At 42.1% G+C, this 27,424-nt stretch overlaps 1 protein-coding gene across 3 annotated transcripts in view; it reads right to left on the bottom strand.

Annotated features, from left to right (window-relative positions):
* Positions 1–27,424, bottom strand: part of DCUN1D4 (defective in cullin neddylation 1 domain containing 4) — a 69,460-nt gene that overhangs the window by 9,126 nt on the left and 32,910 nt on the right. For all 3 annotated transcript variants that reach the window (XM_032400343.1, XM_032400344.1, XM_032400345.1), the window contains exons 6-8: positions 19,424–19,494; positions 15,115–15,206; positions 8,367–8,475 (exon numbers count right to left, since the gene is read on the bottom strand). In XM_032400343.1, coding sequence (XP_032256234.1) covers positions 8,367–8,475; positions 15,115–15,206; positions 19,424–19,494 — 272 coding nt within the window. The remainder of the gene's footprint in view (positions 1–8,366; positions 8,476–15,114; positions 15,207–19,423; positions 19,495–27,424) is intronic.

The raw sequence follows: 27,424 nt of genomic DNA, 5'->3' as shown, positions 1-27,424 counted from the left end.
CAACTGTTCCAGATGATCTATTTCCAATTTTCACAAAGTGTTAACAGCTTAAAACTTGTATGTGAAAAGAGGAACGCTGAATTATTAAAATTCTAAGAAGAAAACCTTCAAAAAATCCCTAATATTTTTAAGAGAGACTACATGAACTCAAGAAACAATATACGTAACCACAATTCACAAACATAAATGGCCAAATCGGAAGTTGGTATATGAAATCAAAAGGCCTAAACTGAAGACCTATGATACACGTCCTGCAATTCTTATTTGACACCACAGGGATTACAAAAAATAAAGAGAAAATGCAGTCCTCCTTAACACAGCTACCTAAGAAAACAAATGCAAGGTAAAGATAGCGCTAAAGAACTCGAATTTTAATATGGTTCAGTTTATAAAACTGAAAATACAATTAAATTAGTTTTCTGAGTGGGAGTCAGTTTCTTTAAATGCACATTAAAAACAAGCAAAAAGTCAAAAAACCCAAGAGTGCCCTCCCATTGGGAAAAATGAAATAATTTTGCTCTTAGAACTTACCCAGCATTCATTTATAGATAACAATGTTTGCAAGACAATTATTTAATTAAGCTAAACTACTGACACTTCCTTTAAAATAAAAGAAAAACTCTGCCAACAGGCAGTCTTTCCTTGTCATTTTATTTGGCAGAGATTCTATTACTGTAAGCACTACTCTTGGAAAACAAGTCATTATTTGAAACTTGAGGTTTGCAGACAACTTAAATAATGTCAATGTAGAATAATTCAACAACTACTCCTAATTCTATGGGTAACTTTTATGGAGAAACTTCATCTGCACCAAAAATTGAGGTGCCTTAAACTCATTTAATACAACAACTCTGTCAGGACAGGCATTATTATAGCCCCCACTTTATAAATAAGGAAACTGAGGCATGGGGAGCTAAGTGACAGTCATCAAGTCGTAGAGCTGGGACTTGAACCAGGTAGTCAAGCCCAAGCCTGAGCTCTTCACTGAGTCCCACAGGACTTCCCTGAGAACGAACGAGGGGAGAGAAGCCCAAATACTCAGAGGCACAGAAGTCCACTTAGCTTTACGAAGAGCTGCTCAGCAAACGTGTGTGACCCAACCACCAAAGAGTAATCTTAAAGATAAAACGGACAAGATGTTCAGGGTAACGGACCTGGGGTTAGCGGACTACCCTTTCTTCCTACTTTTGTCCTGGCCCAGGACCACCTTCTGTTTTCTTCCTAATTCACAAAGAAAACAGGAGAAAAAAAGTGGAGGGAGGGAGGGTGGGTGTGTGTGTGTTTGGGGGGGGGGGGGGGCGGAGAGGGAAACTAGACAGTTCTGTCGCTTAAGTGGACGTGAGAAGCAGAAGCGGCTCCAATGATGGCAACAGACTCTCACAGGTTAGAGTCAGGCCCAATTCTCCGCCAACATGGGTTGCTGAACAAGGCCTGGAAAATTTTCCTTAGATTCTACGAAGAACACTCATCGTCATTTCTGGTTTGCATGGAAATGACTCAGCGGCTGTTTCACTTAGAGGAAGACGACACAGGAGCTTTAGGCCGGGTGCCCCCTGCCACTGTCCCGAGGCACCTCCTCAGGAGCCGGCCCAGAGGTGCTGGGGCCCCCGCCCGCGGGGAGCACCCTGCCGCCCACTCACCCCGCGACAGCGCCTCCCAGGAAGACGAGCGCGGGCTCTCCTGCCTCCATGGAACCCTCCGTGACAAATTCTCCAAGCTGGACTTCAAGGGGTGCGAGGGCAAGGACTCCCGCCAGAGAACTGGCCTCACCTTGAAGGCCTCCCTGCTCTCCAGCCGGTGGCTCCTCCCCCCTCCCCCCTTCCCGTCCCTCCCCGGCACTCTAGGCGGCCCCCCACGGCCACAGCCTCCTCACCCACTCTGTCCCCGCCCCTCCCCGCGCCCCTCCGCAGCGCCCTCCTCAGCCCGACTTCTGTCCTCAGAACTCCCGAGAGTCCGCTGGCTCTGGGGCCTCAGCGCGCTACCCGCCTCCGCCACACGGAACAGAGAAACATCAAACCTAACGTATTTAATAACTATCCCCAGATCAACCAAAATTACTGTAGTTAGTCTTTTACCTCAGTCCATTTGTCCAATCTTATTCTCGCTAGGTCCTTTTCAAAAAAGGAATGAAGAAAAAATGGCTGTTTTATTTTAAATGAGTCCATACAACCATTCTTGTTTATATGATAATATTTACACTGGGGGAAAAAACCTCTCTGCATAAATTCCCACTTGTATGAAAGAACTGGCCATTTCCGCCCCTGAATGTGTGTCCCACCGTCTTCCTCTACCAAGACGCCACAAGATGGTGACAGTTTCAAGGTAGGGAAGGCAGCGTGGCTCTGTGAGAGCCCCGTGTTGTCCTCGTGCTGTCCCCTCCTCTCTGGCTCTCAGTCTCATCATCTGCATAATGACAACACTGGACCAAGTGGTCTCCTATGGCTTCTTTCAGCTCTAAAGTTTCACAATTCTCTGACTGATCCATAAGACTATAAATAAGTTCAAGTCAGAATGAAATTAGGAGAAAAATAATATAACTTTATAGCCAACCACTATTTTTAATTGGCTACAAGTCCTGAAAGTGAGGGAAAAAACAATCACACCCACATAGAGGGCTATATAATCTTGGTGGAGAGATGTCAAAGAGGTCACCTTATCATTTTCTGGTACTGTATCATAATTTCTTTCCTCATACATTAAAATATAATTGAAAGTATTTAACATACGCCACTGTTACTTACAATAGGGAATATTTAGGATGTTAAAACTACAAGAAAGCTTAATTTCTATTAAAAGTTTGATTTTAAAAGGTCTGCTGTGTTAATTATATGTTGTTACCTCTAGGAGTCCTTTTTTAGTAGGGACAAATAAATATTAGAGGGGAAAAAAGAGGAGATACAGTTCTGCTGCCAACCAAGACGGAGTTAGAGAAATCAGATTTCCCCTCTGAAAAACCAGAAAACTGGACCAATTATCTGAAATGATGGCTGTCACACACTAGACAACAGGCAACACAGGACCATGACCGCTGAGAAAAAGGAGACAGGACAGAAGCCCTAGGGTGATCCCAGCTCACTGTTCGGAGGCAGGTTCCAAGCCAGAGCACAGGAGGGAGAACCCAAACCGAGCCCAGTGGTCTTGCTGAGTTGGAAAGGACAGAGGCTGTAGTTCAAGGAGGCAAAGGTGACTATAATTTGTGGGACAAAATACCAGCAAGGGGGGAGCTACACAGAGAGATATCTGGAAATCCACAAAGTGACTCCCTAGTCACTGGCCAAGGACTTATCTGTGTTAAGTGTGAGAGGAGACAGAGTCCAGGGAGGGCACCACTCACTGCAAAGGAGTTAGCAGAAATTCCCAGACCTCCCAGAGGGCTGGGGAAGACCCTGTGCTCCCACCGGCTACAGCAGAAAGACCTAATATACATGGCCTTAGGGAGAATCCTCAAAAGAGTCTTCCCAGTGGTGCTGAATCATCCCAAAACTGAAGGCTGCTCCAGACCAGTCCTTTCGAAGGATCAATCTGGTTCCAAGTAACTATAACTATACACCAGGAAAATGTATAAATTGAACCTTATTTAAAGGCATACAACAAAACCCAGGAACCAACAACATCCAGCATCCAATCAAAAAACGAAAATACAAAAACTAGGAATGCAAAGAACCTGTAAAATATGACCCACAATCAAGATAAAAATTAAGGAATAGAAAGAGATCCAAAAATGACAGATGTGATGGTACCAGAAGACAAAGTTGTTAAAACACCTGTTATAAACATGTTCTAGACATTCAAGAAGGTAGAAGAAGACATTATCACATAACAAGGAGAGAAACAGATATAAAAAAGGCTCAAATGGAACTTCTACAGCTGAAAAATACAGTACCTAAAATGAAAAAAATACTGGCTAGGATTAATAGCAGAAGAAAAGATTAATACCAGCAGACATAGTAAGAAATATTACAAAGGGTAAGGGGGGGACCCCAAAACTGAACATGGAATCACCGGCTTGTGGGCCAATACCAAGCATCTAACATAGATATAACTACAGTCCCAGAAAGACAGTAAGGGAGAACAGCAAAAACACTGAAGAAATAACAGCTGACAAATTTCCCAACTTAATACAACCTATAAGTCCACACATTCAAAAAACTGAACAAACCCGAACCAGAATAAACATAAGGAAAATTATGCCAAGGTGTATCATAATCAACTTGCCAAAAAGGAGTGAAAAAGAATAAAAGCAGCTAGAAAACAAGACACTATGTTCAAAGGAAAAATGAACAACATCAGACTTATCATCAGAAACTATGTAAGACAGAAGACAAGGGAAAGAGATCATTAAAGAATAGTAATAGTCAATCTATAATCTTTTATCCAGAGAACCACCTTCTAAATTGAAGGCAAATTAAAAGCTTAGAGAACTCATTACCAGAAAATCTATACTATGAGAAATGTTAAAGGGAATTTTTTAGGCAGAAGGCAAACGATACCAGGAAGAAATGTGGATCTACGCAAAAGAACTAAAGAGCACAACAGTGGTTTATAAAAGATATTTTTGACTAGTTAAAAAAAATGATAACAATGTATGCTATGGTCCGATGTTTGTGGCGCCCCCTGAATTCATATGTTGAAATCCTACCCCCCACGGTGATGGGCATTAGGAGGTGCGGCCTTTGGGAGGTGGTTAGGTCATGAGGCTGCAGATTAGTGCCCTTATAAAAGGAGACCCCAGAGAGCTCTCTCTTCCCTTCTGCCACATGAGGTTACAGCAGAGAGCCATCCAAGGATCAGGCTTCAGGCAATCACCAGACACCCAACCTGCTGACACCTTGATCCTGGACTGCAAGACACAGACTTCTGTTACTTATAAGCTGCTTAGTCTCTGGCATCTGTTACAGCAGCCTGAATAGACTAAGACAATATACTGTGAGATTCGCAGTCTATGTGTAAGTAAAATGCACCACAGCAGCAGCGGAGTATGGGAAGGCAACATGAAAGTCTACTGTCGTAAAGGTTCTTGCATTATACACGAAGTGGTACAATATTATTTGTAGATTGTGAAAATTTAAAGATGCATACATAAAGCCTAGAGCAACCACAAGAAAAATGAAACAGAGAGGCAGCTATTAGGGCAATAGTGGAATGGAATGATTAAAATGGAATCATTTAAAAAAATACCTCAATCCAAGGAAGTCATGATAAAAGGGAAAAAGGAACAAAACAGATGAGACAAATAGGGAAAAAAAATACTACAGGAGATGTAAATTTAACTATACCGATAATTACACTAAATATACATGGTTTAAGTATCTCAAGACAGATACTGTCAGTCAGACTGTCTATATGTTATCTATAGGAAACTATATCCTACCTGTAAGAAACCCACTTTAAATATAAAGACACGAATGGGTTTAAAGTAAAAGGGTGGAAAAAGACAGATCATGTAGACTGTCATCAAAAGAAAGCAGGAATGGCTATATTTGTATCAAAGTAAATTTCAGAACAAGGAATATTACCAGAGATAAAGAGACATTTCATGATGCTAAAGGGTCAATTCTTTAGAAGGATGTAACAATCTGAACTGTATCTAAACCTAGTATCTGCACTTCAGAATACATGATAGAAATGACAGGAGGAACATAGCTGGAGAATTCAATATTCCTCTCTCGGTAATGGACAGAACCTAGAAGGCAGACATCGGGAGAGATACAGAAGACCTGAACAACACTATCAACCAACGTGACCTAATTGACAGTCATAAAACACTTCACCGAACAGCAGCAGAATACTCATTCTTTTCACGTGTTTTACACAAAAAAACATTCATCACAGCAGATCATATTCTGGACCATAGATCAAGTCTCCACACATGTAAGTGAACTGAAATGACACAGGGTATGTTCTCTGACCACAACAGAATTAAACTAGGTATCAATAGGAGGATTACCTGGAAAGCCCTAAATACTTGGAAAATAACACCAACAATACATTTCTAAATAACCAATGGGTCAAAGAAGAAATCACAAGGGAAAATGGAAAATATTTTGAACTGAATGCAAATGATGAAAACACGTACAATATCTCAAAACTTGTGGGATACAGCTAAGCAAACCAAACCAAACCAAAGGGTTCAATAACAAAACCATCTCAGAGCACATTTTAGCCGAACTCAATCTATTTGGCAATGATTATACATGGGTGGTAGTTACTCATCTTACATACCAGGGCTTATTAATTCATTGGCAATGCTCAGTAAAAGCAAAGAGCTCTCTGCTGGCTGTTACTGGGGATGCAAAGAGAGCAAGTACGTAATCCTCTGCTCTGTCAGAGCAACGAAAGCCTGTGCCCAAACTCCACAGCCACGCTAGAGGAGGCAGCAGGGCCACGCAGGGAAGGCGCCCAACCCCCTCCAGGACGGGAGGGTCCGAGACCCGGGCTGTGGCCACGTTGCCACGTGGCCACGGGAGAGAGCCGTGGGAGCACAAACAGGGCTCCGGGCAGAGGTCCGGCATGACGAAAGGCAGAGAGCAGAAAGGCCAAAAAAGGCAGGTGGCAGGTTCAGGGAACAGCTGACTGGACTTCACCACAACACAGGCGTCCCGTGAGGAAGGAAGCCCGGAGTGACCCGTGGCCTGGAACTGGGGCCAGAACCTGGGTTTGAGTTCTGGATCTACTGCTGATGAACAGCGTGACCATGGTGCAATGTCTCTTCTTCTCTGCGGCCCACTCTCCTCCTTTGTGAAGTAGACTGAACCCGCCCCTGCTTGTCACGCAGAGTGGCTGGGGGGCGAGGGGGACAGCCGCACCAAACACATGGTGAAACACTCCGTACCACGAAGGCACCGGGGACTGAAGGCTCCGCTGAGCCGGGAGGGGGCCCAGTGACCCTGGGGCTGAAGGCAGATGAGGGACACCCTGCTGGTGTGACGCTGGACGAGAAGTGACAGAATGTGGAAACAAGAGGACTGTGGCAGAGCAGGCCCGGAGTAACCAGGGCTTCCACCGGCAAGGCCATGGTGGAAATACCAAGGAAGAGGCAAGCAAAGGGGCCCTTCTGAGATGGGCCACGCTGATGCACCATGGATGGGGCAAGCCGGGGACGGGAGTAAAATGGAACCTGGAGCTGAAGTTGTGGCAAACTCTGACCCCCAAACAGAAAAGCTAGAAAACAGGGCTTATTTTGGTGAGAAGGTATAATGCTTCTAAACAAACTTCACCCATACAGTAAGAAACAGCTGACTATGGGAGGAAACCAGTCTCATGTAATAAAATATTTAATCCCAGAAACTATGTACCTATTCTAAAAGCATCTGGCAAATAATTCCTATGTATATACAAATACCATTTAGAAGAACACTGTATCTGAGTTTCACCGTTATCATTTCTAATGTCTATAAACTTTCATGTGTTGTGATTTTACTGGAAGGTTATGAAAATGCAAAAATTCACAAATGAGGACACCACAGAGAACTACTAATGTGTTATTGCAGATGCACCAGAATTCACCATCAAGTAAACCTTTGGTGCTCAACAACCAGAGCCAAAGCATGTAAAAAATGAAAAAGATCAGCATGGTGGTAAGAAAAAAAAGAGTTCTCTCTCCCTGAACTCTCTGCTTTAAAACACAATCAATCAAGAAAGCCTAGTCACCTGAATCCACCAAACACACAAGCCTAACAGAAAACACAACACCATTCTTGAGTAGAGTGTAACTGCATGGGCTGTGGATTGTGTGTGAACGAATGCAATGCCAACTGGAGCCTCAGAATTCACTACCTGTGGTGAGTAGGCTGAAAAAATAAGACTTTATTCACTCCAGCAGAACCACAGTCACACACTTAGACGGGCCTCGCTATGTGACAAGATGCTCACTTTTCAAAATGATGACTAGAAATTATGTTTGAATTATGTTCACTGAAATTCACTTGGGTTTGAAGTTCAAACGATTTCCAAATACAACACAGCACCCAAAGTGAAACTGGATTAGATCTGAGTAGTTTATTCCAATAATTCAATGGGTGAAGATTTGTTGTTTCATGAGAATGAAAAGCTTTTCCAAGCCTATCTAAAAGACATTTTAAAAAGTATCTATTACATGCCCATTTATAAATGACTTCTAAGCCACTCGCAACAGCTTTTGAAGGTCTGCCACCACAGCTTTTTGCTAACCTACTACCTTTTTTGCCCAGAATCAGTTAGTTTAGAAAGAGTACATGTAGAAAGAAATTCTAACTAGCACCCTGGGAGTAACTTACTCAACTTCTTTGCTTGCAGCATGTAAAAACAAACCTCAAAAGGCAATAAAAAGAAAGGGGGGGGGGGGAGGGAGGAGAGGGAAACATCTGGATAGGCTCCAGAGAACTCACCCGTGCAAAGTCAAATGCGTATCTGTAAATAAGTTTAAAGTTTGTAGAATCATTTAATAATGATCTTAAGTAATCCAAAGTATTTCTGAGTTTTTCTGTTGTATCACATCTAGAAAAACAGAATAAAGGCAAATTATAATCTGAGTTTTTTTCTTAATTGGGGCAGTAATATAAAACATAATACCAAAAGACAGAATAAAACCCTGAGTTGGAACACATTCATGCTGATCTATTTTTCCCTACATTTTTTATTTAAAAAAATTTCAAATGTACAGAAAAATGGAAAGAATAGTAACTAAGCACCCACATACCCATTCCCTGGGTTCGTAACAAATACTGTCATATTTGTGCTCTCTCACATACATGCACTTTTTTTCTGTAACATTTGAAAGTAACTTGCCAACGTTATGACACTTCACTCCTAGACATTTATTTATTTATTTATTTTAAGATTTTATCCATTTATTTGACAGAGAGAGACACAGCGAGAGAGGGAACACAAGCAGGGGGGGTGGGAGAGGAAGAGGGAGAAGCAGGCTTCCTGTGGAGCAGGGAGCCCGATGTGGGGCGGGGAGCCCGATGTGGGGCTCGATCCCAGGACTCTGGGATCATGACCTGAGCCGAAGGCAGACACAACGACTGAGCCACCCAAGCACCCCTCCTAGACATTTAAATACCTTCATCACTCTTAATATTTTACCAGTGTAAACTTTCTTAGCTAATATATAGCCCATATACGAAATTCCCAATTGTTCCCCTGATTTTCTTTATAGATGCTTTTTCTTGATCCAGGATCCAATCAAGGCTCACGTATTGCTTTTAGCTGTCTATCTCCTTAGTCTCTAGAAGGGTGTCCTTCCTTTTTTCCGTCTTTCTTGACAATGTCATTTTTTTAAAAAGTTGTTTTGTAGAATCCCAATTTGTCAGATAATTTCCCTATGATTATACTTAAGCTAGCTACTTATGATAAGAACACTACTCATGATGTCCTTCTCCCTGCATCCCATGAGGAGGCTCATAATGTCAGTCTGTCCCATTATGAGTGATACTAAATTGATTCATTCAATTAAAGTAACATGCCCCAGATTCTCCACTAACAGGTACTTTCCCTCCTCTGAAATGGTATATAATTTATGGGATGCTATCTTGAGACTGTGAATCCTGTTCGTCAACAACCTGGTGGTTTCAGCACCCACTGGTGATACCTGCTTGAACCGACGTTACACTTGAAGACATGAAATGGGGATCGTTCTGACTCTCGCAGGCTGTGCTGCGACTGGCTGGAGCTCTTCCATAAAGAGAAGGTCTACTCACCACCTTTCCTCTTTTCTGGACTTAAGGATTTTTGCTTTTATTCAGTGTTATCACCTTTTATTGCCTTTATTCTTTGTGACGCACAAATTGTTCTCATTTGGGCAGCAGCCCCTTCAAGCTGGTGCCACTGTCCTTCTGACATGTCCCCGTCAGTCTTTGAGCACGTCCTTGCTTCTGGCACAAGACATCCCAGCTCACTTTGTACTTTCTCTACCCTAGAACTGAAATCAGCTATTTCTCCAGGGAGCTTTGGTGATAAAAACCTATTTTTACAGGTAAGTGACACACTGTTTATTTTTCCTAAGAAAGTAGACTAATTGGCTATTTTTACAAACCGATTTTTCTGTTCCTAATATCTAGTCCTTAAAAATGAGAACCAAGAGTCACCATTTCCACCAGCGATATTAACCTTTTCAAAGCTGGATGTGCTTCCTCGTATTCCTCTGTAGAGCTTTTACCTACTACTACTAAGTATAAATAATACATATTGTAAGTATTATCAATGTAAATATTTTATATACCTTATAAACTAAAATATGGTTCATACTAGAGCACACTGATCTACTTTTAGAAATAAATTTGTGAAGGTTTCTTTTTTGTAGCTAACTACAAAACAGTTCCCATAATCTACTGAGATAATAAAATATCTAAACGTCAAAAACTAGAGTAAATGTTTCATTTCTGTGAATCTACAACAATTTAGAATGTCCTCTATTTCTTCCTGATGTTTGAAAAGTAAAAAAAAGATAACAATTAGACTATTTTAGAAGGCAGAAAAGGCTTCTTTAAGGGACTGAAATGTTTGCTGACAGCTAAAAGCAGACACTAAATATTTTTAGAAGAGAGGGTTTTCCAGATAAAAGGAACAGCATGTGCAAAGGCCCAGTGGCAGAAGGGGCATGCCAAGTTCAAAGATGAAAAGGAAACCATTGTGACTAGACAGGGTAGATGAAGAGGGGAAGTGAAAGGGAGGTGGGGCCAGGCCATAAAGGGTTTTGTGGTCCATACTGTTTTGTTTTGTTTTTTTAATTGAATCCTAGAAACAACTGAAGTCACCCCCTACCATGGGAGAGACTACAATCATTGGGCTTTGCATCTTGAAAAGCTCACTCTGGATCTCTGTGGAGAAAGGTTGGGGAAGAAAAAAAAAAAGATGCTGATAGCCTAGTTAGAGATCTAGTGCCAGACCCCAAATGGGGGGTGAACAGAGGCTAAAAGGACATCCAAGGAAGCAGTAAGTGGGAGTCTAGGAGGCAGGAGGGGAGCAGGGCTTACTTTGCATTGGGCATTCTACTGTATGATTTGATTTTTTATTGTATATATACATAACTAATAATATTTTATTAATAATATGGGGGAGGGTCAAAGAGGAGAGAAACCAGCTAACCCCAAAACATTTAAGGCCAAGGTCTCTGCTCTTTACTGGAAGGGAAGGTGAAGGACCAAAGCCACAGGAAATTGGCCAGATACCAGCAGGTGGTTTAGCTAACTCCTGCCCAATGAGAGGAAGAAGAACAGATGTTTGTCTCAACAGATCCGAGGGCAGGGACCACTCATTTCGACAAGTGCTACTGCTACAACAGCTACAAGACAAGGAAGGAGCTGTGAGTCTTCGGGTAGAATTGCAAGGCCAAACGTGAACGCAGTTCAGTAGCATGCCTGGGAGTCCAGCCACCACCCTGGACAAAGATGTCCTTCTGTTTGAAAGATGATCAGAGTTCCTGTCTGGAGTGTAAAGCATAAAATGCCCAAAGTAAAACTTTCCCTTCATACATGTACTAAAGACAGTGACATAGGTTAGAGCTAATATCATCAATAAAGGGTTTAATCTGCTTTAAAAGGGGCCCTGCCCCACAGAGCCTCTGGACCCACCCCCATCAGGGAGCAGGCCGCTGAGTCACCCCGTCAGAACCACAGACTGCCATCTAGTGGTCACTCCACAAGAGCAAGTGCAGAGGGATTGCCTTCTAACAGGGCCTGTGAAGAAACTGGCTTGGGGAGTTGAAGCAACCAGCCTGAGACTTTCCAGAAAGCAGCCACATCTTCAGCCCGTCCCCCCCGCTTTTCGGTGTAGCACACGTGAGAAGACTCATATCGGCCTAAGAGAGGCAGACCGTGCCACTCCGCTCAGGGGCATCATCTCCCCAGAACAAAATGTGAACCTATTGTGGGGTCATTTCTTATGTGAGTTTTGCTCCTGTAACAGATTCAGAAGCACCAGGAAGCAGGACAATAAACCTCAAAGGTTCTAAAACGAAAAGTAGTTCTCCATTACCCGGGGAAAGGCCTTCACCCCTTCACTTAGCCAAAGGTATGTTTCTAGCCCATCATCAACTTCTATGCACCTTCTAACTTCTATGCAAAGTTGGCTACATCTCTAACATGCTTTTGTTCTGTTTAGTGTAAACATCCCTATAAGCTTAATTCATCAGAAGTAAGCCTAAGCCCACGTGTTGGGACAAGGCGATAAATAACAAAACAGTCAACTGAAACGAGCAGTGCCTTCTCCTGGCTGAGAATGATCTGCAGAGCTTGGGAAGGAGTGTCCCCACCGGCTGCCGTCATTCCTTCCGGCGCTCACAGAACACTGGCCCCAGCGGGGCTGAGAGCCCAGGTGTGACCACAGTGCATCGCCTCCCCTTCCCGGCTGGCGAGGCGCTGCCAGAGACACCCAGGGAGTGGTGGAGCGGATTCAAACCTCTGGCTCCAAAACCCATGGGCTTTCTGTTTCTGGCACACTCCCACTGTAACCAGTCTTTTACACTTTGCATTTTAATCAAATATACTAATATATTATAAATACAGGTATTGTCATATACACTTTAATTCCAGTTTGAGTTCAAAACACTTCAATGGACAGGTTTAATAAAACCAAAAGAGAGCAAAAAAGAAAAAAATCCAAAACAGAAGACAAAATAGGTAATTCAGAAGAGGGACTACTTTCCATCTTCTACCAGCATATTAGTGATTAGCTTCTAAGCATTCTTATTCTTGTTTACTGGGCATGCATACCTTACAAACACAGTACTTATTTTATCATTTCAAGAAGCCTAAAGAGAAGTGGCTTATTACTTCTGGATATTCTGCCTGCACTTCGCTTCCGAACCCCTGACCTGAATGGACTGCCTTGTTCGTGGATTTTGTTTCCCCAGGATGTAGAACACTGCACTTGGCACGTTGCGGCCATTCAAACACTTGCTGAACAAATCACGCATCTAGGGAGGCCTGAGGGAGGGGGAATGAAGGTTCTTACAACTTGATATTGGACTATTCTGAACTATAAAGAACCTTAAAGGTTATTCTGAGTAATTATCTCTTCCTCAGTGATGGGGAAAGCCATCTCAAGGTTTCATGCCAAAAAAAGAAAGCAGGCCCCTCAATGTCCTTAGAGTGGGTCAGCTTGTCATTTCACCCTGAATTGCAAGGACCAAGTGGCCGTCTCCTATGGGAACCCATCTGCCACCAAGTGCGTCACACCAAGCGTTAAGCGGGGTTCCCAATAAAGAACCAGCAGGGTCCCTGCAATCCCCCCGAGACTCCCTGAACATACACAGACCTCTTCCAGGGAACTGCACACTTCCCAGGCAGTGTGGCCCTCATATGGGAAAGGCCTGGCATTGTGTAACATTCTTTGGTAAAGGCAAATGTAAAAAAGAATCTAGAATGACATAAAAATGGATATTATACCCTCCCCCTCTGAAGACAAATGAAAATGTGCCTGAAAAATATTAATGGTGCCTTCTCTGAAACCTTGAAATAAAATCTTGATGTGGCCATGCATTCATCATGACAAGGACCCTTAAAAAAGAGCAGCCATCCTGCGCTGTGATCAGAAGGCAGCACAGAAAGTCCGCGAGGAAAACAAGGAGAGTGAGTAGACTTGAAATTGTCAAGGACATGTGCCCAACACCAAAAGCACAGTTTTTAAAGAGATTTCCGAGGACTTAACCCTAAAATTCTAGAGCATGCTGTCAGGAAAGTGTATTTGTAAAAGGGTGACTTGACTTTTACCTAAAACTCATCTGCCATCAGACAACAGCTGTTAGAGGAAGAACGTGACTTAAAGAATCAGAAGTCTGGGGTTTTCCTCCCCTTTCTGCCACTTACTTTAACACATCATGTATCCCTAAGCCTCAGTTTCCTCATTTGTAAAATGTGCAGGACAAAGCCTGATCGGTCTTCCTCATCCGGCAGCCTCAAATGGGCTCAAACGAGCGAGCAGTGAAGTGCATAACCAACTACTACGGCCAGGGGCAAAGAAAGCATTTTTATCAATAACAAATGGACAATGCTAGTAAGCTGGCAAATTACAAATTGTTTAAATAAACCCATAAAACCATTTCCACTCCAATTTCAATCCAGTAAGTATCAAAGTCTATTATTCCAAGTTAAAGTGAAAAAAGAGTCCTTCCGAGTACTTTAGATCAAAGTTCCCATGTTAAGGATCAGCACTTCATCTTCCAGTACCACTGAAATATTTACTCACCCATCCCAACTGTATCCTTCAATGCCAATAATAGAGTAACAATTGTTTTCTTGAATGAAACTCTTAGTGTGTGCACCCCCCCACACGCACACATGCATGCACACACACGCGTGCGAAGTGAACTCATAAAACCACTGGGTTTTTTTTCTTATTCTGGCTCAGGTAACACAAACAGAATTGTTATTATTACTTTTTAATCACTAGAGTAATGAAGTTCCAATTTTGCCCAAAACTAAAATCAGAATACATAAAATAGCAGCTATCAAATATTTTCACTTCTAAGTTAAACTTCAGTCAACTTTTTCTCCCTACCTGTAAACCAGATGCTAATATGCCTTTGCTTTTTAAGCTCTAAGGCTGTGCTAATATGGTAGTCACTAGATGCACGTGGCTACCAAGCACTTCAGATACAGTTAACACAAACTGAGCTGGATCAGAAATGTAAAACATATACCAGAGTTTGAAGATATAATATGAAAAAAAGAAAAGCTCGTTAATTTTTAAAATATTGATTATATGTTGGAATAATAACATTTTGGATATTTGTGGAGTTAAATAAAATACATTAAAATTAATTTTACCTGTTTCTTTTAACTTTTTTTAATGTGACTGTTAGAAAGTTTAAAATTACATATGTGGCTCACATCTATGAGAAGAGGCTGGTCTATTTCTATTGGGCAGATCTGCTCTAGAGGAATACTAAAATAAACAATATACATTATATAAACATTTTAATTGCTAAAATTTATGCATAATGTCCTCTCTTCACCATATAAAAATGGGATTTGGTCTTTACACCTATGGCCACAGGTGAAGTGTGCCAGATCACTTGGCTTCCTCCAGTCACCCAGCCCGGGCTCCCTGACATCCCAGGGAGGAAACAGCCGGCTGGGGAGTGCATGGATGCCTCCCCCCAGACCCCCGGCCCAGGACAGCCTCAGGACTTACTGTAGAGAAGTCATTCCTTTTAACCATTCCTGTAGAGTAAAATAACCCATGTTTTGTGCATCCAATTTCCAAGCTAGGACAAGCATAACTACCTGTATAAAAACAAACAAACAAAAAATTAGAAAGACCAATCAAATCAGAATGACAGATCCCAGTAATTAAAACATATCAACAACTTTCCAAATGCTTCTGTTCACGGTAGTCTAGTCACTGAAATATGAACAGGGTAACTTCAAAATTGAGTTCTAGTTCGGAAAACATCTAAAAAGTTTGATAATTAGTCTGTTGACAAAGGCTTGGAGGAACATGAACTCTTATGATGCATGATGGTGGAAGTGTAAAGCCATTAACCTCTCCAGAGGGCAATTTTGCAATATTTACCAAAATTAAAACCAGTTATCAACTTAGCAATTCCACTTACAGAAAGTTATGTTATAGATACACCGCACATGTACATAAAGATGTTATTATTCAATAACATTCCTGCGGTCTTATTTATAGTAGCAAAAGACTGAGAACAACCAAACATCTATTAATAAGGGCCTAATTAAATACTTCCTTGCTGAATGCTCTCCACACAAAGAAATACTATGCCACCATTAAGACAAAAGAAGTAGAGCTATCAGCAGAAACGGGGAACAATCTCCAAGGTTTATTAAGTGAACAGAGCAGGTGCAGAGCAGAGGGCTAAAAAAAATAAAAAGGTCGGTGGTAGGTCATAGATAATAATGGCGTTGTATCACAAACACATTAATGTTTGTGAATTTAACTGTATACACTGGAGGAAAACTATTTGAAAGTGGCCCAAAATTCCACTTAAAAAGCGCTGTGCGTGGACTGAGCACAGGCTGAGTGGCCCAGCTCCATCACTTCTCAGTGGGGCACCACTCTGGCTTCGAGGGAGTCTTCGGAAACTCTGGAAGCATCAGGAACTGTGACAACTCTAGTTTCCGGCACTGCTTATCACTTAGCTGCTTTAGGGAAAAAGATGGCCCAGAGATCCTGATGGTGAGTTTAATAAACGCTTGAAGGTGTAAAGACAAAATTACATTTCAAAGGTACATCCAGCTTCAAACTGTCCAGGACTCCACAGAGGGACAGAGCTGAGTCCACCCATCCCTGACTGGGGAAGAGGAGGAAGCCTTCCCATCTCGTCTACCTCAAAGACCCAAGAAAGGGTGAGGAATAACTAAAAAAGAAAGTAGGTCAGCCCTAGACAGGTAAAGAGGGGCAGGGCTTTGCTAGGACCATCCTACCACTCTGGGCTGGTTATCTCTGGACAGTTGTCCATACCTAAGGGACACCCAAGTCCTGAACTGGGGATCACATATACACTGCTGAATGGCTACATCTCCATTTGTTGTAACAATAAACAACAATAAAAACAATGGGAAGAAAATAGATGTTTCTGCAGAAATTGGCCAGGGACTAGCATAGTCCACATCTGGCAGTTAATTTTATTTCTTTACACAGGACGTGAAGGCTTCAACTACTACAACTTCCCCAAACATTAATCCACCATCCATGTGGCCCCACTGGGTCAGATGGTGATGGTGGTAAGAGGATGAGAGAACATGAAAAAAGTAAGGCAAGCAGTCAATTAGAAATCACTTGAGATGATTTAATTAGCCCCTGAGAGCCAACACACATACATTAAGTACTCCAGAAGAATGGTATGAGGGAGATTCAGAAAGTCTGTCCTTTTGTTTGCCAACAAGGTAGTTTGTACAAAGACTAAAAACGTCCAGCTTTGTCTAATTTATAACTGCAAGATTAATGAAAAGCTTTCTCTTCATGCTGACTTTATGGTTTTCCACCTTGGAAATTATTATCCGTGAGAACCCACTGAATCTCTAAGCCCTTTCATCAAATCTCAATTAAATCAGTACATATCGATTTTTAAAGTCACTAGGTTTTTTAGATTAAAAAATCTAGATTACTAGGTAGATTACTAGCACTGATCAGTAAACCAATGTTTCTACATATTATACACATCATCACAAAATATCATCCCTTAATAGGTTAAAAAACTTTAACTTAAAAGACCAGGGGGCTACTCAGAAGAACTTCCCAAAAAGACATGTTCTTCCAAATATTTACACATTAGTGGATTTCTCCTCATCCCTCAGCTTTTCTTGGAATTCTGACTCTGGCATACATATCAATTTACCTAGGTGAAATAACCCACATTTCCTAATTCAAACTTGGTATGTTCTCAAACAATATCTATACTCAATCCTCTATCAGAAAGATTTAAAGTTCCACATAAACACTTGTTAAGTTAAAACAATGGTTAGGACACAGAAACACACAAACACACACACAAGTATGCAAGAAATGTGGCTAAAAAGCCAAGTTGATATTTGCAATGAGTATTTCTTTACATAAAATGGACCTTTCTTATGGTAGCTAATCAGGATGCTAATTACTTAAAGGATTTTGCTGTTGCCTTAGTAAATGACAGCAGATTTGAATTTTACAAGCCTGCTTCAATTTCATAAGCTCTAAGTCTTCAGGCAAGGTGAGGGCTTTAAAACCTACCTTTTAAGTGTTTTAAAGTACTAAGTCAACAGTGCAGACAAGCCTTTAAAAAACAACTTTACTGCTTATTTTTCAAATGTTAACACTTCTGATACTGGGATGCATTCACAATTGATGCATATCAGAGTTTACTTAGCAACGTTTTTTCTTTCTTAGTGATGATATAAAATACAACTTCTGTTAGCGGCGTCTTAGAAATGAAGTACAGTAATAAGTACTTTAGAATAATATTCTGAATTTGGTCTCCTGGACTTCGGTGTGATTTGACATTTCAAGACTATTTCTTTTCCTACAGAAATCAAGAACTAAAGGCCTCATCACTGCTCCCCAAAAGGATAACAGCAGCTCTCTGTTACTGAGTACTGGCATTTGAAGAACTAGAATCCACACCAGCACTCCCTCCCCCCCACCCCCAACAGGCCTTTCCCCACCCCTGAGAGTAAATGCTCCCGGAGTGCCTCTCACACTGGCGGGCTGCCCTGGCCTCCTGATCTCCTCCCCTCCGGGCCCTGCTGGCCCCCTCCGATCTAGGCTGACGACTGTGCTCTGGGTAGAACCTTTAGGTCCGCTCTCAGGCCCAACTCACTCTCACCCTTCTTACCATTCAGTCCAGAAAACACTCCGCCAACCTTGGCCCAGCTGCCATCAGGAAACTTCCTTCATAAAGCCAGTGAAATGTTCTTTTTTGTGTCTATGACTAGTCTATGGACCACATCAGGCAAATACTATTGGCCCAGATGTCCCTAAACCTTTATAGCAAGCTGAATAATTTATTAAGATACCTGAACTAGATCACATTAAAATAAAAAATACAAGACAGAAATCCATATAATGAGCTAAAGGCTCTTTAGAAAATGTAGTGTTGCAGGGAGTAAGGGGGAGGACAGAAGCATAGAAATATTAAGGGTAAAGAAAAGTTTTAAGAAAAAAGTGTGAAGTCTTAATTTCTAGTTGTCTTTAAGAGCATGATATATACATAGGCACCAGCTATCTTGCCAAGAAGAGTCTGAATGAGGGGGATGAGCTCTTGAGATCTCTTCTAGATCATAAATTCATTTAGGATCGAAGACATATTTGTTAAATTGGAGGCTAATGCAATATTAAACTGCATAGTTAATGAGCCAAGGCACTTGTATGAGCATCATTTCTCATTTTAGTGTAAGAGAGATGATGTAGGAACAGGAAAAAATATTCAACATGATAAGAATTAGGAAAAAACAATTAAGCATATAAAATAACTTCTAATTAAATTTTTTAAGGAAATACTTAGGGCCTTTATATACTAAAAAGCAACCCTGTGTTAAATTCAATCAGAAGTGAAAGAGCTATGAAAAATTCTTGATAATTACAACCTACTCAAAACCCTTATGAATAATTAATTATTCAAAGATCTGGACAAACTCTGCATTAGGCTGGAATAACTATAGAGGGGGACAAACAGAGAATAGACTGTGACTCAGTCTCCCAGCTGATCTCTCAATGGAGGTACACATGCCCACACCACTCTTTAAACATCTAGTTTAATTACTTTATTACCATGCCTTTTATTTACAAGAACGTAAACAAGAGAAAAAAATGACTGGTTACACCATACCAATTACAACAAAAATTTTTGCTTAGAAATCAAATTAGAATTGGAACTTGTTACCCAGATTGCCTCACAAAACTAACACACCATTACTTCTTTACCGTTGCTTTATTTGTCAAGGGACAAAAGAGTTAAGAAAAATAGTCAACTGATTTGCCCAACTTAATAGGTTAGACTTACATTTTCGGGTTCGACACCAATGTCTTCACAAAATTTCTCCATGCCTTCAGGACCTACAACATCATCAGTACCTGCGATGAAATGCAACCTTATATAAATTAAATCTTACCATGTACGCTATTACTCCTATAGTAGTAGTATACTGTTAAAATATTTTTAAAGTAAACTAAAATCAAATAACACTTACGGGCCATAATCCTTTCTGAGAAAAGAAATCACCAAGTATAAACTAGAAAATATTCTGGAATTTCCGTTACTTTTTAAAGGATTTGGCTCTGCACAATCATTTAAGTCAATTTATTGCCATGCCTTTCATCAACCTATGGACACAGGCTACACATACTTTGTGTCTAAAGATAAGGCTACCTGAGTTCAACTCCTGCTCTTTAAAGTAGCTTACAGCTCTATCTTATTTTGGTAATAATTTCAATACATACAATAATCTCTGGAAACCTAGCAGAGAACCACATAATATTCTTTACAAAATTAACTGGGAAATAACATAATCGCTTCTCTTACATAGGAAAAAAGCAAGTAGTCTTTCTGTTCTTGACAAGGCAATAAAGCCTCTTTCTTCCCACTCTGGCTTCAGCTCTGTTTCCTCCTGAAAGAACTGCCTACATGTTCCATCCTTACTTTATCTCCCATTCATTCTTCAACCACTGCAATTTGGTTTCTGCTCCTCTCTCTCTATTGAAACTCTTCTTGCCAAGGTCACCAATAACACCCTTGCTGCCAAATCTAACAGTCAGCTGGTTTTTATTTTATCTGACCTCTCTGTGATATCTGAAACTTTGAAGTTCTTTCTTCACAAAATTTGCCTCCTCCCACAGCTTCTGGAAGTACCCTCTCTCATCTGGTTTTCCTCCTACTTCTCTTTTGGTTTCTTAATGTGTTCCTTTGCTTTCTCCCAACTTGTTAAATTTGATGTGAGGAGTTCCATCTTGAAACCACTTCTAGTCCATTCTATACCCTCTGCCGAGGAAGTCTCAATGGTGCTCGAGCTCTCGGGCCCACACTTTCCCTCTTAACTTGGGACTGTCCACCACATCACCGCCTGGCTACCCCACCTCCTGTTGAACTGCCACAGCTAAACTCATCTTCTGCCCCGAGCCACCTCCTGCATTTCCCATTTTCAGCCACCACCTGAGTGGATCATCTCTCCATGCCACGCCTGCTTATCCTCTCAGAGTCTGTCTCGACTGGTGGCCCCACGGGGAAACAGAAGCCTGGGAGTCCTCCTGGACTCTTCCCTTCTCCTACACTCTCCACATCTGGTCAACTAGCAGGTGCAATGCCAGTTTTTCCTTCCAAATATTTCTTAATTGTACCTATCCCGTGCTGGCCTGTTCAGGCGTTACTCTCTCACGCAGATGACCACAGCAGTCTCCTCAGGAGCTCCTGAATTCCACAGCCCCGTACCCTCTGACCCATCCTGCACACAGCCACCTAAAGGAGCCATCCCAGACACAAATCCCATGCCGGCGTCAAGTCCTTCAGTGGCTCCCCACTCCCTGAAGATGAAGTGCAAAGTGTGGCATATCGAGTAAGGTTCTCTATGACCTAGAGCCTCCCTTCCTCTTCAGCCTCCAACCTCTCCACCTTCAAATCAAGTTTCGTGAAAATAAATGAATCAGTAAGCAGTACTCAATGAATAAAAGCCCCAGAAACACTTACCTGTGGTTTGCTCCTGACACACACCCAACACCAGACTGTTCTTTGTGGCCTCAGCCCATCTTCCTCTCCCTTCCCCATGTTAACCGGCCGACTCATTTTCAGTCTTGAAGACTGACACCAGACAGGGAGTCTTCCACTCCTCCCACCTCCACCTGCAGAGGCTGGGAGGGGCAGTCCTCTGCGACCCCCCCCACAATGCCAGGAGTGGTTTTCTCACATGGGGTACATCTGTGTTAAGTCCCAGCTCCTCTGTCTTTCCCTCTGAATTCCTCCAAAGTAAAAGCTACTGTATTTCTAGTGGACCTCAGCATTCCACCTGGCATGGAGCAGTTGCTTTTAGAAAGTTTATTAAATGAATGAATGAATACCGGAATACAGGAGTCACTCTAATCTTTGCACAGCCTCTAGATCTAGCAAGTCCTGCAGAATCCACCATCTTCATAGGTCTCAGTTTCATCCAGGTAACATTTACTTGACACACTGTGGACCTATGCACTGTGGTCGTTGCTGACGATTAAGAAAACATGGTCCCTCCCCCTCCAAGAAGGGAGACAGGGCATAGGAATAATTCCTTTTTTCTTTCTTTTTTTTTTTTTTTTAAGTAATCTCTACACCCAACATGGGACTTGAACTCACAACCCCAAGATCAAGAGTTGCGCACTTAACCGACCAAGCAGCCAGGCGCCCCAGGAGTAATTTCAATATAAAATAATGATAAACAGAGGTGCCTGGTAGGCACGGTTGGTCGGTGGAGCACGTGACTCAATCTTGTGGTTGTGAGTCCAAGTGCCACGTTGGACGTAGAGATTACTTAAAAAAATAATAATAATAAACCACAATAAATGTGTAAGGTGGCTGTCCTCAAAAGATGAATATTAAAATCACCTAGTGGGCTTGTTGGAAAGTCTTATGTCCTTTCTCTGCTTCAAAGCCCTGGCTCCCCTAAAGTCAAACTTAGGTCTTTCCCTTGCAATGTGGCCACGGCAAATATTTTTTCTGCATGCTGTTATTTTCCTTTTAATCACAAATGTGCCTTTTTGTTACAAGATGTTTTGTTTCATATATTCAAATCTGTTACCCTTTTCTGGGATTTTCTTTTTTCTCCTTTTATTTTATAGGTTTTTCTATGTATTCCTAATTTTCTTATCTTGATTATTAGGGGAAAAGTTATTGTTTCAAAAAAAATTTAAGGAAATCTTTATATAATACTTAAATATTAAGACAATAATAAAAGCTATTATCCAAATAAAAGATTACTGCATTTTTAATCCAGTTTTTTTGCTATATTAATATATAAATACGATATAAAATTTCATTTAAAAGAGAAAGTGAAAAAAAATTAGAAAGCAAGTTTCCCCTCCAACCCCTCCCTACTCCTCAGAGACAAACATTTATTAAATATTCCTTTAAATTACCTTCCCCAAATAAGTCATTTATAGAATTCTACATGCATGGAATAGGTACATGTTTATTTGCTGTTTCTGTTCGTCCATGAAATTCTCTGTGGCTTTCCAGGGAGAATTTGATCATTTCATCTCCGACCAATGTTCATTTTTGCTTCCTCCTTTCCAGTTATTTATTCTCCATTCTTTCTATGTCTTGTCTAACAGCCCTGGCTCATCATTTCCAAAACAATGGCAAATAAGCATCACAAGGGTAAGCATCCTTATCTCATTCTTCACTCAAATGAAAATACATTTAGCCTTTTACCACCTGATAGGCTGCTAGCTTTGGCCTGGATGGTGCACATACCCACACGTGCGCAGTCACATATACATTCTACAAATGACACATGAATACATCCACATGGGAAAATACTCCAACAGACAAGGTCAGGGCAAAACAGACTAAAAAGAAAAGGGTGTTTTCACCCTTTCCTTACCAGTCCAGCATATATCTTCTCAGACCTTTATGCTTGTACTTAGGTATGTGCAAATACACAATGAAATCACTTTTAAGTTTGTTTACACACAAGGGTTCATGCTAGGCCTATAAATCCTGCACCTCGCTTTTGTCCCTGCATGTGCCTGGTGGTATCCCTGGGCGAGTGCCCGCACATGCGCTCTGCTAGTGGGCCCGTCTTCCATTACCCCACAGCACAGGAGTACATGTACGGGTCACCATTCTTTCCATGGTTCTACTACTGTAAAGATTCCGGCTACGAGATCCAAGAATTCTTCTCATGAGGAAATATCCACCTATTCCTATTTTGCTAAGAGGTTTTGTTTTTAGGAACAGATGCCTTTTTTTTTGGTATCTACTGAGAGGACCCCTTGGGAGGTGGTTGCAGATGTGAAAGAAAAAGTTACTTTATAATTCTTTTAAAATTCCTGTCTTTGGTTTCCATTCCTCCTGATTTAAAAAAGCTCTTCTGCTGTAACCTATCCTTGAGCCTTGCAAGGCGCCCGACTTCCCCGGGCCTGTGCACGGGGCCTTGGTGTGCCAGCTGACCTTCCCCCCGCCAACCCCCCCCGGAACGTCCGTCCCTCCAGCCTGGCCACCGACGCCGCTCTCTGCCAGCATTCATCCCAAAGACGATGCTTCTCGGTCTGCTGGCCACACTAGAAAATGAGCTGAGTGCACCCTAGAGCCTAGTCCCCAGCAAGCCCTCAGAGGAGGTCTGCTGAGGTATACCATGCAGCAGTCACGTTAAGTTCTCCAGGGTTTTCCCTTTCTTCCAGATTCCATGCAGTGCCATTGTCATGTTAGCGATATACACTTGCATCTGCTGTATTTAAAGAGCAGGTTTTTAACCCTATGACTTACAGTGGCATGACTGCCAAAAGTAGTATTCTATCCTAAAAATAGTAAAATGTAGCTTGTTAATCAACATTACTTAAAAGATACCCATAATTCTGCTATTTAAAACAACTTTTCTCTTTTTGCCATGATCTTTCTCGTGCACACATTTAAATTTAGCTGTAATCACATTGTTCGTTGGCGTTAAGATTGTATTTACACTAAATTGATCAATTCACTCGTAGAATTTAGCCATCTTAATTCTAACATTAAGAACTGAGAATTCTTAATTCTGAATATGTAACTGGCCAACACAAAGTGGGTCAGAAGTGAAGCACGAAGGAGAGGATTTTAAAAAGTTGTATCTAAAATCCTAAGCTGTGGAATGCTCTGGTAACAAGCTAGTGGAGATACATTTGGAAGGCAGATATACTGACAATCATCTAAAAAAAAGGAGTCCTCCCACTTTCCCCGCCACCTTAAGCAGGGGCCCCTCATAAATACATTTTTCATCATGGCCCCGGGCCCTCAAGGGAAAGCTTCCATAAGGCCACCATGTTGCATCCCTGAGGCAAACGAGGCCACACTGTCCCCTGCGTCGTCCTTAGCCTCGGCTCCCTTGCTGACAGACCACTTGGTCACTTAGCATCTGCTCCTGGTCCTTAATCTCATTTTGGCAAACCAAAACACGATCCCGTCAGAGAACTTAATCCAAAACAGAAACTAAGGGCCCACAGTCAGTCAGGACTTGGGAGAACTTCTATGATCTACATCTATGTGAGTTTCCCTGTAACTCTGACATCAATGCTGGCACGTGTTTGGCTTAATTCCTTATTCTTAGATATACTTCAGAAAGTGGAAGTTATTAGGTAAATTGCTTCTGTAAAACTGGTTATTTTCATCCTAATGAAAAGAAATGGGACTCCAGTTTCAGATGGAGGTCTAAACAACACTCCCCCACCTTCCTTTCTCAAGTCACCAAGAACTCAAATACCAAAGTACAAAAGGGAGCAAACCTCTAGCCACAGAGACCCGGAGGAAGAGCTCCCGGTGGAGCAGGTTTCATTTATTCAATCTCTGAGAACCAGAAATGGAGGTGATCGGGATTTGAAAAGGGGAGAGCCTGCACCCTAGAATGTGTAAAGGAGTGCTGGCGCTAACTGGCCCGGGAGAAGCGGGGAGGAGCAGGACTCAGGCTGCAGGAGCCAGGGCAGTGGAGGGCAGGGTAAGGAGTGGAACGGAGAACTCTGGGAAGAAGGGAAGGGGCACCCATGTGAGACAAGCGCACCACCAGGGCCCTCCCATCCTCCACCCGCCCCTCCACCCACCTCGGATTAAAGTGCAGGGAATCAGCCCAGGCCAGCTAGCTCTTTCCTAAGGAAACAAAACTCACCACCGGGTTTCACCACGGGGGGTAAAGCCTTCCTCTTGCTAGCTAGCGCCCTGCCTCACAGCCTGCCCCGGCAGACTCATCCCACAGCACAACCTGACAGTCGCCCCGGAGTCATCTCACCATTTGCTTTTCTTCAGTAATGATCTACAGCTTTTATTCATGTGTTTGGGCTATTAGAAGTGAAAGCAGGTATCAGCTGGAGCTCCTAATTATTCCCAATTTCAAGCCATTTTCCCTACTAACACAGGAAAAGAAAAAAATGGGGGTGGGGGTAAAAACAGGGATAGCCAAACCCACAAAAACTTTTTGTAGGGATGAACTGCAAGGAACCACCTGGCAGGGATCTCAAGGAACCTAAAGAATGTGGCTTAATCTTTATCCCAAATGTCACCTTCCTGAGCCAGAGAAAAGCAAACAAGATGGAAAACTGTAGCCTGCTCTCTTTTTAAAGGACACAGAAATGTGGCCGTACCAGGGAAAAATGATGTCTGCTTATAAAGGAAGACACACACACGAATCAAAATAGCTGTGCTCTGATGGTAGAATTAAGCGTACTTTTTGTCTGTTTAAAACTTCCTTTTCATAACCCACTTCATAAAAATCAATGTGAACCAAGATAAGAAAGCAAAAAACCTTCACAAAGTGATACAAATATGAGAAAACCATTCATTCAGCACCCATGTATCGAACACCTGGCAAAGTGTCAACCACTTTTCCTAGGAATACAAAATGTCTTCGAGAGATTCATTTTCTCTTGATATAACATGGAAACACATACATTCTGATACTATGTATTTGTTTTTTTTTTAAGTTTTATTTATTTATTTGACACAGAGAGAGAGACAGCAAGAGAGGGAACACAAGCAGGGGGAGTGGGACAGGGAGAAGCAGGCTTCCTGCTGAGCAGGGAGCCCGATGCAGGACTCGATCCCAGAACCCTGGGATCATGACCTAAGCCGAAGGCAGATGCTTAACGACTGAGCCACCCAGGCGCCCCTATGTAAGTATTTGTACTAAGGTCCCTGTCCTGCAAACAAGATCCAGCTCAAACTAGTTCAAGTAATGAAGGAGAATTAATTCACTAGAAAGATATTGGAGTAGCTCACGAAAATCCGAAGACCTACAGCAATCAGGATCACGTCCTTTCAAGTCTACCACCGGAAGAGAAAGATGCTCTTCTCTTAGCTGCAATCTGAAAATCCCAGGGGAATTTTATCTGATGGGCCTGGCCTGAGTTACCTGCCAGCCCTTGGAACAACTTCTGTGGCTAAAGGGGCAAGGTTCTTATCAGAAAACGAATAGGGTGAGGTAGGGGATGGGTTGGGGGGCGGGGGAAGGGGGAGGGAACGGAAAGATCAGACCACAGGAGGAACCCCCGCTTGGACACCTAATAAAAGGGCATGCGAGCCAGGTAGGAAAATGTCCTGTGTGAGTACAAAGCAGGCTGTTAAGCTAATGAAGGGGCCTCGAAGATGTACAGCAAGAATCGTCTGATAGCAAAGCGGTGAGAAAACACTCCAGGTGGAGGGACGGCGGCGGTGAGCCAGTCAGTTCTCTTTCAACCTGGAGGGAGCAGGGAGTTTTTTCAGGAGGCTAGCCTGGAGCGGAGTGTTAGGGAATGACTTGGTCTGATCTGTTTTTTGCTTTTGTTTTGTTTTTTAAATAAGACCACAGGAGGCCCATGAAACCTAGTTGGGAGCAGAGACAGAGGACAGGAAAATCGGTCTGAAAATGGCCAAAATCATCAAATGTAAAGGCTATGAGAGCGCCAGAAACACGGCAAAGAAGAGGCATAGAAGAGCCTTCAGCTCAAACTTGTCTGGAAACACTCCTTTTCTTTTTATACCGCACACAACCAGTGACAAACAACCCTGGATTTCAGTCTGATATTATCCAACCAGCTATTGTAAGCTGCAAAAATAGGACTGAATTTAAGACATTTTAAATGACAAAACAAACATTTTCTGCCAAATAATCTTTCAGAATAGACACTTAATATAAGAAATTCCATTGCACATAAGGGTTCAAAGCAGCAAAGCTTATTTTAACTTTGATGTCCAATCCAAAGAGTCACCCACTACCAGCATTCTAAATAGGTTTCCTAGCAATCCTGAGTATTTCTCCCAAGTGCATTCATCTTTTCAGTTCCCTTCTAGTGTTCTGAATTCTTTGGCTTAGCTGCTGGCTATAAA

The sequence above is a fragment of the Phoca vitulina genome, unplaced genomic scaffold (assembly GCF_004348235.1).
Source record: "Phoca vitulina isolate PV1807 unplaced genomic scaffold, GSC_HSeal_1.0 scaffold3, whole genome shotgun sequence".
Taxonomy (NCBI): domain Eukaryota; kingdom Metazoa; phylum Chordata; class Mammalia; order Carnivora; family Phocidae; genus Phoca; species Phoca vitulina.
Note: the sequence above shows the minus strand (reverse complement) of the source record. Positions and strands in the feature narration are given on the sequence as shown.